The sequence below is a fragment of the Tetrao urogallus genome (genome assembly GCF_951394365.1).
Source record: "Tetrao urogallus genome assembly, chromosome: 1".
NCBI lineage: Eukaryota > Metazoa > Chordata > Aves > Galliformes > Phasianidae > Tetrao > Tetrao urogallus.
In genome coordinates, this window is record NC_136813.1 from 149,115,330 (window position 1) to 149,131,592 (window position 16,263).

Genomic DNA, 16,263 nt, shown 5'->3' on the forward strand with positions numbered 1-16,263 from the left:
CCGCGTTCGGCGTTGAAACAGCCGAGAGGCGTCGTTCCCAGGGCCGGATCCGGGCACGGCCGCGGGGCCGTTCAACCCGGCCTCCCCTCCCCGCAGCGGGAACCCGCCCCTCGGCTGTTGCCCCCACCGACCGGCGGGAGGGGGCCGGACGAGGGGGCGGGTGCCTCGTGCCGTCGCTCCGCCGCTCAGTGCGGGCGGCGCGCGGAGGGACTCCGGGCATCTCGCGGCCGTGCCGAGCCAAGCCGTGCTTTGCCGAGCCGCGCCGCTCCTTCTGCATGGCCGCACCTTGAGGGCCGGGAGAGCGCGGCGCCGCGGCGGGGAGCGCTCAGCGCCGTTTGCCCAGCATGCTGCGGAAGGTAAGCGCCGCGCCGGGCTGGGCGCGGGGCGGGGCGGCGCGGCCGGCAGGGGGCGCCACAACGCCGGCAGCGGGGCTCGCGGGGGGCGGCGTTGCCAGTCGCCGGGTGGGGCGGCGCGGCGCGGCGCTGTCCGTGGTGTGGAGGGGAAAACTTTGCCGTCTCCGAGCGGGCCGCTCCCGGGCTGGAGTTAGCATGGATGGTCGCGCTGCAGCCGCTGACGGCGTGAGGCGTGAGTGTGGAGAGTGGGGAAGGTCTCCCTGCCCACCTCCGTTGCCGCTTCGCGCACAGGAACGGGCTTGAGCAAGTGGAACGGCTCCGCGTTCTACACGGCGGCTGCGCTGTTTGTGTTGCGTGGAGGTGAACGCGAGGCTGCAGTGACTGGCGAAGGCGCTGCTGAAAGCTGTGGAAAAATACCCCGAAGGTCTGAGCAGAGAGGAGGGGGGCTGCATAGCGGCATCAGAGCTGCTGTGGAGCCTGAAGCTGTTAAAGTCAGTAGGAATCTTTTGCTTGACCTATGAGGATGTGCGTTCAGAGCTTCCAGCTCCCAGCCCGGTCCTCAGTAGTCCTCCCAAGTCTCTAGTGCCAGGTGGAGCTGGGCTGGTTCCCACCAGCTGGAAACTGGCTGTGACAGAGAGCTGATGGTGGAGCAGAAGCATTAGCTAAAGAACGACCCGCATAACTGTGCCCTTTTGCGCTTATCTCACTCCTTTGCCTACCAGGAGCAGTGCAGAGATTATCAAGATCTGAGAGGATACAAGGTATCTGAGCCGTGTTTCACTTGCATGCTTAATTCACAGGCTGCCCAGGGGTGAATCTAACTTCGAGGGTTGCTCTGCCCTGGCAGCCTGTTCTGTGCTGTGTATTCAGCGACCTGCCTTTTCCAGGATAACCTCTGTGTGAATTCTAGGCCACTCGCGCGATGTTCCTCTGTTATACCAGAAGTAGCGCAGTACAAAGTGAAGTTGCACTAAGCTCAGTTTAGCTCAGAGGTGATAAAAATAGTAATGCCTAATTCTTAGAGAACACCTCAGGGCTAATGAAGGCTGCGGAAGGAACCTTCTAAGAGAGGGAGGCTCCCTTTAGGAAAGGTAGCAATAAATAAAAACAGCTCTACACCTCACTTTGGATCACAAGTGCCCAAACCACATTTTTGTTTTAGGCATCTCAGTGGAGAACATTCCTATTGAGTTCATGGATCAGGACCTTCACATGTCTCAGTAAATCAGTAATCGTGCTGTATCCAACAGATTAAATTGGTTTCATGCCGTGGCTCTGTATATGCTTCTGCACTTCTGCTCACCGGCACAGAGGCACGCCTTAGGCAGAGGACCTTCCTTGTGTTCCTCAAGTTCTTGCTGTGCTCTGTGTGTCCCAAGCAGAGTAGCTTAGGCTAAATGAGATGTGGTGCTGTGTGCAGTGGAGATCTATGAGTTTAGGAGGAGAGAACGGAGTGGAGAAGGACAGGTAGTAGCACAACACTGCTGATCTCCTGGTTTTAGAGCTTTCTGCTGAGTTTGGAACTTAGCTGAAACAGCTCTCGCTGTGTGCTCCAGATAGGGAGCAGTTGAGACCACTCTGCCTGCTGCCCACCCCATTCTGCTGCTTCCAGATACATATGCTGAAATTGAAGGGAATGCTGATAAATCCTCTGAGCATGAGTGAGGTCAAGGTTTCCTAATTCTCCTATTGTCTTATTTGAGATGCTTTGAAGCAATCTCCTCTTTCCAGAGAAAGTGTCCCTTAGACTTGACAAACATGATGTACTGAGTTCCTTGGCCACTCTTCGGGTGGATCAAAATAGTTAAAGATGACATAGGCATTTCCACATTATGCTTATACAGATACACATTTTTAAGAACACCATTGCATGGTATCTAGGCACTACAGCTGGATTTATAGCTAATGTCAGCTGAGGTTGGTCCACTTGACCCAATTATGGTTGAAAAACCTGATTTTTTTTCTTCCATATGCCCTTCCCTTTTGTTGTGGTTTAACCCAGCAGGTGGCTGAGCAGCACACAGTCACTAGCTCACTTCTCTGCTTTCCAGTGGGATGGGGGAGAGAACTGAAAAAAAGCACCAAAGTAGAACTCATGGATTGAGATAAAACTATTTACTAAGATAGAGAAAAGGAAAAGAATAATAGTTATGACTCTCTCTCTCTCTCTATATATATATACATATATGAGAGTATATAACAAGTGATGTACAAGCAATTGCTCACCATCCACTGACTGATATTGAGCTAGCCCCTCAGTGAGCAGAAGAGAACAATATGAACTCCCACTTCCTTCAAAACTCCCCTTCCATATGAGGTCCTATGGTATGGAATATCCCTTTGCCAGTTTAAGTCAGCTGTCCTGATTCTGTCCTCTCCCAGCCCTTCGTCAGCATGAGCTGAGAAAACTGGAGCAGCCTTGGCTCTGCGTAAGACTGTTCAGCAATAACTATAAACATTGGTATGTTATCAATATCAATAGAACCAAAACATAGCATCATACCAGGCACTCTGAAGAAAACAATTCCATCCCAGCTGAAACTAAGACAACATTTTACTCAGTTTCATATTAGCATGAAAGTCTGAATGCAAATATAAGCAGGAAGAAAACCACTGAGTTGTTTTTATTTTCTTTCTTTTTACACATTTCCCTCCCCACCATTCAAATGAAATAGGTTGGCATTTTTGTTAATAGAGGCACTATCTGTTAGGCAGTGTAGGAAGGTTTTAACAGAGTTAAGAGAGGAGTGACTACATTCCTAAGCAAGGAGTGGAAAACCAGTTCTTCAAACCTTAGCGTTCTTACGTCTTTGAACTTGTTTCTTTCAGCTTCTTTTGCCAGATGTATGTGTCTTCATCTACCATAATAGAAGGTAATTTATTCAGCCTAGACAGTCCTTCAGCAGATCACTGAAGTACATATTAGATATAAATTCACACTGGCTGATTTTGTTCTCACCACTGTGTATCTTGCTCATCTTCACTTAGGAACACGAAAGCCCAATTCACTTGTCAAATTCTGCTGGAGTTATTTTTTCGAGCAAGATGTACCCATGGGAAATTAGTAGAACTCAAACACATCAACAACAAATTATAACAGTATCTGGAGACAGCAAAAGGAAGAAATTACTATACTGAGAATATACTGAAAATCCAGGCTGGTCTAAATAAAATGTATAATGAAGATGAAATTGTGTGTTACTTCTGTTTTTATTGTAAGTAATTTAATGTTCTTAGATTTGTTAATGTTCTGACTCTCAGTAATCAGTAGTTACGGTTATAGATAAAAATGAGGAGGGGAAGAAAACAGCATGCTTGGTGTTTAATTCATAAGGCAGTTAGGAGGGACATACATATCTTGACAGGTACAGTGCTACATCTTGCTGTAAGCTGTAATCACAATGTATTCGAGCAGAATGAAAGATTTATTTTTAAGCAAGTTGTCTTTGTCTGTTCTCTACAACTTGTAGCGCGGAACTGTGCATGGTGCGATAAGGGGAGTGGGTGGCACTGCAGCTCTGCAGGGGAAGGAAGTGCCCTTCTGGTATTTGAAGTTGCTCAGAGATTGTCTTCATAGCACTGTCAGTCAAAAGCAACACTTCAGGGGCTGAGGTAATAAAGAGACTTTCCTTATTCAGCAATTTTAGAGGCTCTACTATGTTGGCTGCCCTCCGGGAATATAAAATGTGTTATTACCAGTTAAATGCATGACAACAGAGAGCGTTCTTCAGCAGTAATACAGCTGAGCTAACACGTAGGCAATTTAGCTGGATAAGACACAGGCCATCCTGAATTGAGAGAGTATTGAGTGAATTCTTGCTCCAGACACAGCAGTGAGATCTGAATACAGGTCTCCACTGGGCTGTGAAGAGAAATGGGACAAATGTGGAATGGAGATTTCTATTAGAGCTTGGGCAAGCTGTTACTGGGAGGGTTATGGCAATTCTGCCAGTGAAAATGCAGCTGCCATGAGGAGTTTAAGGGCCTGAAGATCACAAGGTGTGTGAGTGAGGGTTTCAGTGGCATATTGGTGCTGGTTTGAAAGCACGGAAGATAAGAGGATTTCCAGCTTTTGCCTCCTGTTAGCTAAAGAGTTCTGCTTTCCCATCACTGCTTCTGCTGTTGGTTTGTGTGCGTGTGTGTTTTACTGTGACTCAACTGATCCATCTAAGCCAGCAGCGTATGAGGCAAATATGAACATGCTTGCATGCGTTGAGAAATTCTTGTCTCTAAAGGCCCTTGAGGCAAGAAAGAGGCTCAGAAAGCTCGTGGCCTGCAGATCCCTAGCAGCTGGAAGGTTTTCTAGAGAGCATCGTTCCATGATTATATTGTGATTAGAGTCCTCCCTTAGCATCTGCCATTGTCCACTTCTTCAGCCAAGATACAGGCATGGATGTAATGTGATCCAGCATGCTCCATAAAGGTCATCACCACAGAACTGAGCCTTGTTTTCCCTCAGTTCGTTTGTGAGATACTGAACCTGTTGGAGTCATACACTTGGCTAAGCAGGTCAGCTGAGAAATGTTTTATGAGCCTAAGCTGAGAGTGTTCACATAACTTCTGTCTGAAGCAGCATGAGAACAAATAGAGGAAGATTAAAATCTCTTATGCATGTTGACTTCATTGATCTAAAAGCAGTAGGATTTTTAGCAAGTTATTTCTTGTGTTAGCGACCTGACTCTGGCTCCTGCTCAGGGCCATGGAGCTCAGAGTGACTGTTTCCAGGCTTTTCCATTGGCTGTCCTCACCAACATCTCCCTGGCCTCATGTTCTGAGCTTGCGACAAAGCAGAACTTAACACTTAAAAGATACAGAAAAGGGCAGTTAATACCTCTTCCTCTGGACGTTCTCTGCTGCTAGAATGTTGTCCTGCTGAGAAAACAATAAAATACTAATTAAAAAATATATATATATATCAAGAGTCTCCAAGCAGACATGGAAAAAATAGGCACAGATGTGCTGATTCACCTTTTTGCTTGTGAATAGAGAGAGTTTTGCCTCCTCTAACAAAGGTTGTTTCCAGGTCTGGCCAATGATAGAACTGCTATATCAAAACGTTTTTTCTTGTTGTTGTCTGTTTTCATTGCTTGGGGATATGGCCGTGCTGGATTGAGTGGCCAAATAAATAGAATTAATAGGTTCACTGTGGGATGAATTTTTGACGAACTATTCACGTGTCACTATGTTTTCCTGTCAATCTTTTCTGCAGTAGTTAGCAGTCTGTGCAAAAATGGATTTCTTCAGTCTGCCTCTGTAACACATGGCAGAAATTGGCACTGATGGTTTGTGTTTTTGCCTCCAAGGCTGCCTGTTTCCTCTTAGAGAAGAAATGACTCCTGCTCTGGCGAGAGTGCTGCCTGCTGTTTCTGCCCAGAGCACTGATCCCTCCTTAATAATTCAGTGAGATTGAGCAAATCTGTGTATTTCATGGAATGCTGTAAGAATGACCAGTTCATTTGATACTGAATTTCATGTAGTTTGATAGCAACTGAAGTCTCCTTGAGTTGAAACATTCAGCTTACAGATGCACACTGCTACTCTGTGGTAGGACTTCTTGGCTAAATTTCCCACCTGTTTCAGACCAGAGGATTACTGTGAATTGTGAGCCTCTCTAAACTTGTACTGATTGATTTTCAATTGGAAACTGCCGTGCTCTTCTGTTCTTTGCACCATTTTCTGTGGCCTCAGCTATGTTTTGCAAACAGTGCTAGGCATTCAAGGTATCTCTTCCATGCCATCCAATAAGGTAATTTCTGTCCTTGGAGGAAAAATGGCACCAGCCTGTAAAATCCTTATTGTAATGATCACCCCCTGAGTGTGGGGTGTATGTCAGTGGTTTGGGCTTGAGATTGATTCAACAGCTTTGCTCTTCCCACTGGGATGTTGGCCTGCTGTGTGATTTGTAGGCAAATTTGTCTGCTCTTTTTCCCCTATGGCCTATCTTGTACAAAAGGAAGAAACCTTTTATCTCCTTGAATAAGTAAGACTTTCCAAAACCTTTGATGTTCTCCAGTTGTAATGTGAAAAATGGATAGGACTCACCTTTTCTGTTGCAACATCTGTGCATGCTCTGAGAGATCTCATGAAGATTCAGGACCTATAAAATGAAGACATTGGCTCTTTGGTCATGGGTTTCTTGCTTCTGAACAGCTGATATTCAGCTGTTGTGTTTAACAGTGCAGCCTGACCTTGAATGTCAGAAGCCATTTTAAAGAAAATGCCTCACTACCCCACTTACTTTTGCCAAAGATGTCCTGATACAAACAGAGTTTGATGTCAAACAAACAAACAACCAAACAACAAATAAACCTCTGCAGAAAATGTATTTCTGATGAAAATACTGAATTTTCCCTGAAAAAATAACTTAAAGCTCTTTATTCGCAGAGGAGAATCAAAATCTTTTCCAGAAGGGGAAAATACGTATCTTTCCCCAATAGCAGTATAGTAATAATGCTTGCTAATTTGATTCAGATATTCCACTGTTTTGTAAATAATCGTTTCCATCTGTTTTTTTCTTTTTTACTGTTATTCAAATTGGGTATTCACAATCATGTCATAATTCATACCAGTTAACGAATTAGCAAATCCTTCTGTAGTTCTCTGTCTTTTTCAGAAGCACTAAAAACTATTCCATTAGATGTTCTCTTCATCTTTTTTTCTCTTCCTGCTTATTTCTGGAGAGATGAATATGTACACTTTTTCATACATTTCAATTATCTTACTTTTTGCCAAGATATATTTTCAGGTAACACAATTAAAACTCCATTAACTGTTTTAAAATGAAATATCCCCTAGTGGCAGTTCTTTGGTACTGGCCAACTTTAGTTAATGATTGCAAATGGAGGTATTGATTTGCTCAGAATTGAAAGAGGATTTTTTTACCTTTTCCTTGCTCTTTGATGTAAAAAAGAAGCCTGAAGAGATAGATGCTCCTTCCCGTGCTTTTTGCCACTTAGATTCACTTCATTCTTGTCTTCCTGCATGTTAGATTTTAGGGCTAATTCATATTATTTTGTTGAAAGCAGTGCTGGTTGTATAGATTTGTGATACCTTTTTAGCAAATGGATTCCCTCTGACCCGTAGTAAGAAAGAACTGGGACACGTTACCCAAGTTTTTTGCTATTTGACTTGGTCTCAGCAGAGATGCTGACCCCCACCCTGCTGCAGAATGAAATGTACCCAGTTTTGGTTGATAACAGAAGGAACATTTTCCTGACAGACAATTAGCTATCCCTCCTACTTTTAATGTGTTGCAAGAGGATTTTTTAACTTAGCCCTACAACAGGTGAGTTTTTTCAACTGCCAATTTCAGATATTAAACAGTAGGGGTGTAGCTTTAGTGACTGAGGAGGTGTATCTACCTACCTGATACTCCAGTAATTCACACTCGCTTGGAAAAAAATGCATATTTGTATCTCAGTTGCCTGGCATGCTACTTCCAGAGGTGAAAGCAAGTAGTCAAGACTTTCGTATTCAACATCTCTACTGGCAGACACTACTGAAATTGAAATAATTAAAGAAAAGGATAAAGTTACTTTTACTCAGTATGTCTCTTGCAGAAATACAGTGATGGAGAGAGGTGGAGTCTAGAATCACTGGCAGTGGCTGGCAATCTAATGTAAATCCTTGGGCTGGTTAAGTTAGTCTGTTCTCGGCATGGTGCCCAGAGTAGGATGGGGGGGCAGGAATGGGGAAGGATGAATCAGTTCTGGTGTTTTGCAAGATTCTGCCTTCTAGTTCAATATTGTCTTGTTTTCTTAGCCTGAATTTATTTCTGACAGGTGGTGACAGAATGTTTTCATTAAAGAAATGCTCGTACCTTCCTAGAATCATAGAAATCAAATAAAATCTCCTGTGGCAAACAGTATAATCACACTGACAAACAGCCAGATTTTCTTCACTAGTTCTTTGAGCTTTGGAAATCCTCACTCCGTACAACAGCACTCAGCCCCAGTGCTCACCAGAGCACATAAGCTGTCCCTTTTGTTCCTCTTCTTTGCCCAACCCTGCCCCCTGTAAGCAGAGCTGCCTGCACTTGGCCTGTTCACAGCTGCCCTCAGTTTTGCCATGTGCAGCCGTAATACTGTGGTCTTGCTGACTTTTTCAGGGTCTTTAGGCAGTGCCAGCATCACCCAGATGGATCTTAGAACTGCTTGGCTACCCCTCAGGCTGCAGCATGGGAGCAAATATGAGAGGGTAGCTGTCTATCTGCTCCTAAGCTGGGAAAGCAGTCAGCCAGAGAGCCGCCATTTCCAGCTTGAGGGCCATTTGCAGGGACCATATGTGGGCTGGCTCTCTGCATACAAGGCAGAAAAGGTCATCTGTCTGATGGGTTATCAACCAAAGCTGAGGATGTTTTATTTTGCATTCTGCCACACTGTGCAAAGGCACTGACTCTGAGCAGTCTTTCTTGAAAGAAATGGGATTCAATGAAAAGAGTGAGGGTGAGAAACATCTGGTATCAGCTGCAGCCCAGAGGCTGCAGAGAAGATGAAGCAGCACTGAGAGCCAGGGAAGGGAGCAAAGACCCTGTGACTAGTGCTTTGTGTGCCTGTCTCTGAGATATGTTACACTGGATGCTTTTCAAATAATGAGCTAGGAAAGAGCTAAGTGACTTATTCAAAACCTTCTAACTGTTAAAAACTGGCTTAGATTCATGTATCAGCTGTAAGCCTGCCTTCCTGAAAACAGAGCAAGAATTGGTGTCCTGATTTTTGCTCATGATCTATTTTCAAACTTTCTAGTAACCAGCAAGATGTGCTGGTACCCAAGAACCAGGCTCCTGTGATGCTTTTGCATCTGGCCCTTTCCTGAGAAAACAAAGTGACTGATCAGTGAAGCACTCTGTTTCTTCAATTGTGTGTCCTGTGGTTTTGTTTCCTCTCCTAAGAATGCCAGGCAGGTACTAGCAAGGGTGATTAGTCAGTATGATGTCTTGGTAATTTTGTGTGCTTCTGTATTTGAGATAAACTTAAGGAAATTGATTGCTCTGTGCAGTCAGTCTTCCAAGCTATGGGAAGTCATACACTGAGCTCACTTTGCCTGAGTATCTTGCATTGCGTTGTTACAAGAGACTAAGAACTAGTTAACTTCATGTCACGTTTTGTAGTACTAGTTTAAGGTAATTGAACTATGTGTGATTTGCCTTCTGGTCTCTCACTTCTCCTAAAACCAGCTGATAGTCAGTGCCTGTGTAAGTTAGACATTAGTAAAATGCTGTTCAGCTAAGCAACTTGGATCATGTAGCAAATGGTGCCATTCTGCATGCCTATTCAGAGCACATAAAATCAATCTGCTTCCAAGCTGGAGCCCTGCCACTTGATCTGTTGTTTTCTAGCAGTTTCAGACATAAACCAGTTTACATTATAGTTAGCATAATCATGCTGTCCAGACATCAGCATATAAACTGCACAGATTATGCTAGAGAATTACATTGTGGAAATACAGATGGATCTGTTTAATGAGGTACAAAACCTATTTTGCATGAAATTTATAAACCTCAATTATCCATCTGCCACAAGGGACAAATAATAATTCTGATTCTTAAGCTTTAAGAAAATGGAGAGAATTTTATTCAACATGATAAGCATTAAGAATCACAACCTCATGTGGGGTAATGCAAAGCTTGAATAATTGAAGTGCTTTTGTATTGGATTCTAAGAGTGCAGTGGTATTTTATGTTTGGGCTTCAGTTCAGTATCCAACTCAAAAACATGTGTAAGAGCCATCTAGGTCCAAGCACTTCTCACCACCACTGGTGAGAAGTCTTTAACTAACCATTACTGGAGGCAGAAATAAAGAATTTGATGATTTTCTTCTTAAAGAAAACCAATGTAAAATTTTTATAGTGTGCTGACTAAAAAAAAAAGAAAAAAAAAAAAAAAAAGAGTTTTGTCTGAATGCCGTGTTTTAAGTTTAAATCTTTCTTTTTTTTCTTTGCTTAGTTTGGGTCTCAAAATACTTTGGAGTATTTTTGTTGCTCATTTAGAGTAAATCCTTCTTCATTTGCGCTATTTCTCTGTGGTGATATTTGATACAAGGATCTCTTTAATGCTCAGAAGAGGAAAAAACTAGACTAAAAATCATCATAAATCTTGCAGTTAGAATGTTATCATCCTTCTGCCTCCCACTATCACCACCTGTTGTTTTTTTTAATCCACGGAAGGTTTTTTGGACTGCTCAGATGTCAGTAATCTTCCCATTGCTTTACTAGAATGGTAGAGATTAGGTAAAAATTAGCTGAAGTGGTACACACTGAACAGGTAACTATTTGTGTTCTTGGTATGGATTAGTGTATTCTCTTGTTTGAAACTCAGTATATTAAGTCATCCTAATGTTTTTATAGTTAGAATCATAGAATCCTTAGAGTTGCAAGGGACCTCTGAAGGCCATCTAGTTCAGCTAAATCAGGTTGCTCAGGGCCTGATCCAGCCTCACCTTGAAAGTCTTTGGGAACAGGGCATCAACCACATCTCTAGGCAACCTGTTCCAGTGCCTCACCACCCTCGCTGTAAAGTTAGACCATTCCGGTGACTTTCCAGCTGATTTACTTCACTACCAGGCCGTGTGTAAGTGTAACCTGCTCCACTAGCAGTGAACAGATTACTGTATACAGACAGACAGATGGGCAGATGAATGTATGCTGTTTTTCTGCTAACTACAGCCTGGGTCAATCCATTGGCAATTGCCCTCTCCTGAAGACCTGCCGCAGCTGACGCAGCTCCCTGCTGAACCTCGCGCTGCGCCTGGAAAAAGGTGTGTCGCTGTCCATGGTCCCACCGGCTTTGGAACACTTCAAACCACAGTCAGAAGGGATGCCATCACTGCTGGGGTGTAATGCTAGGTCAGAAGTACTTGTAGGAAAGAAAATGTCAATGTCTAGGCTCAGGTAGTTATGCTGTCTGCCCCTGATGTTCTTTTGCATAGCATGTGGTAGCTGGAGGTGGACAAGCCACGCTTTATGACAGACTGCAAAAATAACTTGTTCAGAAACTTGCGTCTTCATAAATGAAGAGCAGCCTGAAAGCTGAGGCGTTCTTTGCAGTGCAAGTGACCAGCTGGATGTAGAAGGGCAAGGGATACCTAAATTCATGGCCTTGCTGTTTTGAGATCAGTTGGTTTCTTACATGACAGTCCTTCAGAAGGTTCTTCAGTCGGTAAGCATTTATCTTCTGACCCATTTCTTTTCCTTCCACATAATTGGCACTGAACTCTGAAATGCAGCCAGCCTCTCATCCTCTGCATGTGCACAGCATATTTGGCAGATAGGAGCTGTTTGGGCAGGATCCTTATCTTTGCATTTGAGAAGATGTGTTAAGAATGACAGACTTGCACTATTGTCTCCTGGACTGTCATCATCTCCTTCTTTCTCATACCTGTCTTTAGATCTCTTTTGTCATTCATTTAAAATGGTGCCTGCCTTACTGTGCTATTTCACAACAGCACATCAGTAGCCACAGGGAATCTCTATATTTCATTTTAGCATAACCATTGTTCATTTCCAGTAACTTCCACTTGCTGATCCCTTGCTCAAAGCCTGCTTTCCCAAGCACTGTGCCAGTCTTGTCCTACATGAGATATTGAAGAGAAAATTACTTATTAAAGTGTCTTTATTGCATGTTAATGTGGCACAGAAAAAAAGACAGGATCTTTATCGTACTACATGCCAGAGGACAGTCAGTGGTGCAAAGCTGGCAGTGAGTGAGGGGAATGCTGTTACTGGAGGCAACACTTTGAAAATGCATTTTCAAATTGGATTGGAGGTATGGTATTTGAGCTAAGGTATTCAAGACATTTAGTTTTTCAGGACAAAACTTAGCAATTTAAGAGTAAAAAATGTTTGTGAACGTACACACACCAGTGATGTTAATGACAGTTATGCTGATCGGAAGAATGCCTCTGTTCGCTTGGTTTCAGTGGGAACTGTGTGTTCGTGGAGTACAAATTATGGCAAATCAGGGGAAATACTCGGAGATAACGTTTCTATGCAGTGCCACCTAATGGTGCGTTTCAGAATAGAAACAGGTGGCTTTCATTTGTGCAAGACGTAGCCCCTATATAGCTGGGCCTTCTGGCTTCCTTAAATAATCACTTTCTGTGCTTCCTGATCATAGGAGTCCTGATCATAGTGTGACCTGTACCTATCCCTATTAGGACTAGCTGCAGGGTAACAAATACAATTATTAGGCTGCTTCTCAAAGGGCAGACATTCCCTCTGTACAATTAACCATTACCTCTTGCCTCTGGGTCCCTCCTTCCTACACTGCTTGCAGAGGTGCAGTTACTGCTTAGGACTTCCATTCCTGCTGTGACATTTAGTTCCAACCCAGGGTCAAAGTCTATAAGCCAAAACCACATGACTGACAGTCTACAGCAGCCAGCTATTGGTTGCAGTAGTTCTAGGAGAATATTTTCTTGTGCTTAAGGACCTGCAGCAAAGAGGGGAGGGACAAGATAGTTAAATAACTTATCCTCCACACAGTTTTGCTGCACAGGGAAGCAGCTATGAGGCTGTCTTCCCAAAAGTGAAGTCTTTCAGGCTGTGGAAACTGAACAAATAACTACTTTCCCTCCACTTTCTGCAGGCTCTGTACTGTGCCTCCAGGTACTGTGGACTTTCTCAGCCCAGCCGTGCCTAGCAAACATAGAGTAGAAAAAGAGTGCAAAAATACCTCCCACTGAGATTGGTGGTCAGAAGTGGAGGTAGCTTCTGTAGCTGGGATGGAGGAAGGCAGCTTGCAGGCTGGAGAAAGGGCTGCTGTAATCAGGAAGCTGCCAGCCAGAAGCTGATAAGATCGGAGACACAGAAGTACCTTATGTAGCCTAGGAAGGAAGTGTTACTGGAAAAACATGTTCCATGAGCATTTCTCCTCTGAAAAAGCACACAGACTTGATTGTTCTTAAAGATCTCAAGCTCTTCAGCTTGGTGCTCATCATTTCAGCATTCCTGAAAGTATACTCATATTACCACTGGCTATGCTTTTGTCCTGAACATTGTGTGAACAAACAGGAAAAATGCTGACAGATTGAAGCAGTATCTTAGCGATGTTCTCCCTGCTGTCTTTACTTTCATTTTTGCTTTCTGCACATCTTTACTGCCTATATTTGTCCTTGTAAAACTAAAGAAATACTCTGTTTTATGTTTAGCATACTTTTCTGAATAACACTCCCATAGGAACATTTTTCCAGAGCAATTCTAAGGTAAGGGTTCTCATGTGACAGCATCCCACATGCCTGCTGCACCGTCCTGTGCCTGCTCTGGCAGTGGTCATGCAGCTTTTGCCAGTGCTCTAGCTGGGACAGGGGAAACTTTCACCAAATCCAGCTGCACTGTGAGAATAATAAAAGCAGGATGTTGTTAAAGTCCAGCGTAGTGAGCCATGAAACCTCCTTTTTCTCATTTAGAAGAGGCATGTAAATGGTGGCAGATTTAAGATGACAACCTTTCCGGATGACTCCTTGTAAAATAGTGATAGATGTCACCAAGAAATATATTGGAAAACTTTTTACTTTTCAGCTAAGGATTTAAGAAACCTGATCCTAGAGGTAAAGAGTAGAGGGAGAGTTTCTGGCATACGCAAGAGTCATGAGAACCTTTCATTGTGTGTGTTGGCAGCATTTTCTTGATAGCTGCAGCCTGTATTCATCATACCTATTCCCACAGTCCTGTTGTTCACACCACAGTAAAGAGTTGCTGACTGGCCAAGAGTGGGAAGAAAGGTTTTGAAGTACTGCATCCCTGCTGCTCACTGGTGCCAACATCCCTGATCCTTAAGCAGCATGGCTTCACAGGCCTGGATGTGATGCTGCACCAAGGGAAGATGATCTCAGAAAAAATCCTTTCAGTAGAAACTGATGTTATCATTCTGTTCTTGCTCTCATTCTAGTTTCTGGCAGGATAAGCAGCTGCCTGGATGCCAGAAGCTTGTCAAAACTGTCTGGTTGTGTGACTGCACTGAATTCCCTGTGAAATCAATTTCAAATTAATGTATGCTCATGTGTTAATTACAGCTGCTGGTACAGCTTGGAGACCTCTTTTGCCTGCAGTAGCCATAATAGCTTCTATGACTGTGGTGTGAGAGAAGGGTCACTGAGTGACAGAAGAAAAGTGCTAGGGACTTTTTAACTAAATTCTGGATTTAATGGTAGCAGTTTTTTTCAACAACCACAATGCATAAAGCACAGAAGGGGCATTAAGGAAGAAAGGATTCCTAGATGCCCTGCCGAATGCAGAAGAATTCCATTTCATGTAGGAAATAGTATCTGAGCATTGGGAATGAGAAGCAGCACAGACCTGTGGCCAGAGGAGGTGGGACTCACGTTAACCATAGCCACAGTTCTGCTCAGTGCAGTTTGTCAGCCAGCACCCTGCTGTTCTCAGGGTTGATCTGCCATTGGTTGCAGTGGGTAAAAAAAGCCATTAGCTAGGCTTCACCTCATTTTGTTGGATCACTTTATTCACCAGTCCTTTCTTCTTTGTTTTAGTACCCCACAGTAGCTTCCCCAAGTGCTGTGCAGAGATGGATAGCCTAGCAGGACTGCTAAACTCCCTCAGATTCCAGTCTCATTTATTGTGGATGACAGTAGAGTTTAAAAATAAATATCTCATCAGTTAGTTTAAATATAGCTACTGTTACAAATGTAGCTTGTTCACAAAGGTGTGCATGTTATGTCCTGAGGCTACAGAGAGCTGTGAAGTCAACACACAGTAAATCACATTCTCTTTGACCACTAAGTGTAAATATGAAGTTGTTCCTGAGCAGGGGAGCTAAATGAATCTTGGTTTCTTATGGTCTTGCGCACATTGCAGGCTTTCAAAAATTAAATTATACTATTAATTTCTGATCCCACAACATATAGTATAAAATTCCCACCCTTTCTCATACAGCAGCTACTCCAGCAGTCTTGTATGAACACCTGAAAAGTTCACTGTCTTCCATAATCCATGGCATTCTGTCATCTTTGTTAATGAATGCCTTGAGCTAGTTACTGGGGTCACGTTCTTCTTAGGAGTAAACCATTACCGTTTTGCTGCCAGCAGGTTCACACTAGCACGCTGCTGAACACCAGGTGAGGGGGAGTGCACATTGGAACAATTTTGTAATACATCTTGAATCATTTCAGTCCTGTATCACCTCAGAAGAACAGTGCTACTCTGCCTTGGGACATCCATGGAAATTTTAATGCACAGTACTGGTTTGGCAGGCCTTTCTATAATTTAGTCTTTTGCTTGACATTCCCTTTCATTGTAATACACTTTTTTGTTGTTGTTGTTGTTTGTTAATCAAATGGTGACTATATCTGTTTTAAAAAAGATTTATCCTAAATGAGGGAACTCACTGGCAAGGAACTTTACATGTTTATCTTTGACCTCGACATAATCTTTCAACAGTGTTTTCTGTTCATGAAGTGTATTCTCATTTGGATACACGATGGGTTTATGGGTGTCACATATACTATTAGATATTTAGCAAGAGGACAAGAGGAAATGGCCTCAGGTTGCACCAGGGAAGGTTCAGGTTGGATATCAGGAAAAATACCTTCTCTGAAAGAGCAGTTCTGCATTGATACAGGCTGCCCAGGGAGGTGGGGGGGTCACCGTCCCTAGAGGTGTTCCAGAGCCATGTGGATGTGGCACTGAGAGACATGGTTTGGTGGGGAAATATTGATGGTAGGTAGACAGTTGGACTGGATGATCTTGGAGGTCTTTTCCAACCTTGGTGATTCTTTTTGTCGCTGCTGTTTTCTTTAACCTTCTCTGACAGGTATGATTTTAGGTGTGAAGTGGTGAGACACTAGGTTTCAGACCCTCTCGTTGGTATTTGTGGCTGGATTTAAGGATGTGCAGGTCTGTAGTTGCCTCCAGCAATATCTGCAGGCATAGAATATCTCTAATTTTCAAGCCATTAAT

At 43.5% G+C, this 16,263-nt stretch overlaps 1 protein-coding gene across 1 annotated transcript in view; it reads left to right on the forward strand.

Annotated features, from left to right (window-relative positions):
• Positions 1-341: 341 nt before the first annotated feature.
• Positions 342-16,263, forward strand: part of TMCC3 (transmembrane and coiled-coil domain family 3) — a gene marked incomplete at both ends in the record, with an annotated part of 119,955 nt that continues 104,033 nt past the window's right edge. Inside the window, one exon of the mRNA XM_079549055.1 lies at positions 342-356. Within this exon, the coding sequence (XP_079405181.1) occupies positions 345-356 (12 nt within the window). The remainder of the gene's footprint in view (positions 357-16,263) is intronic.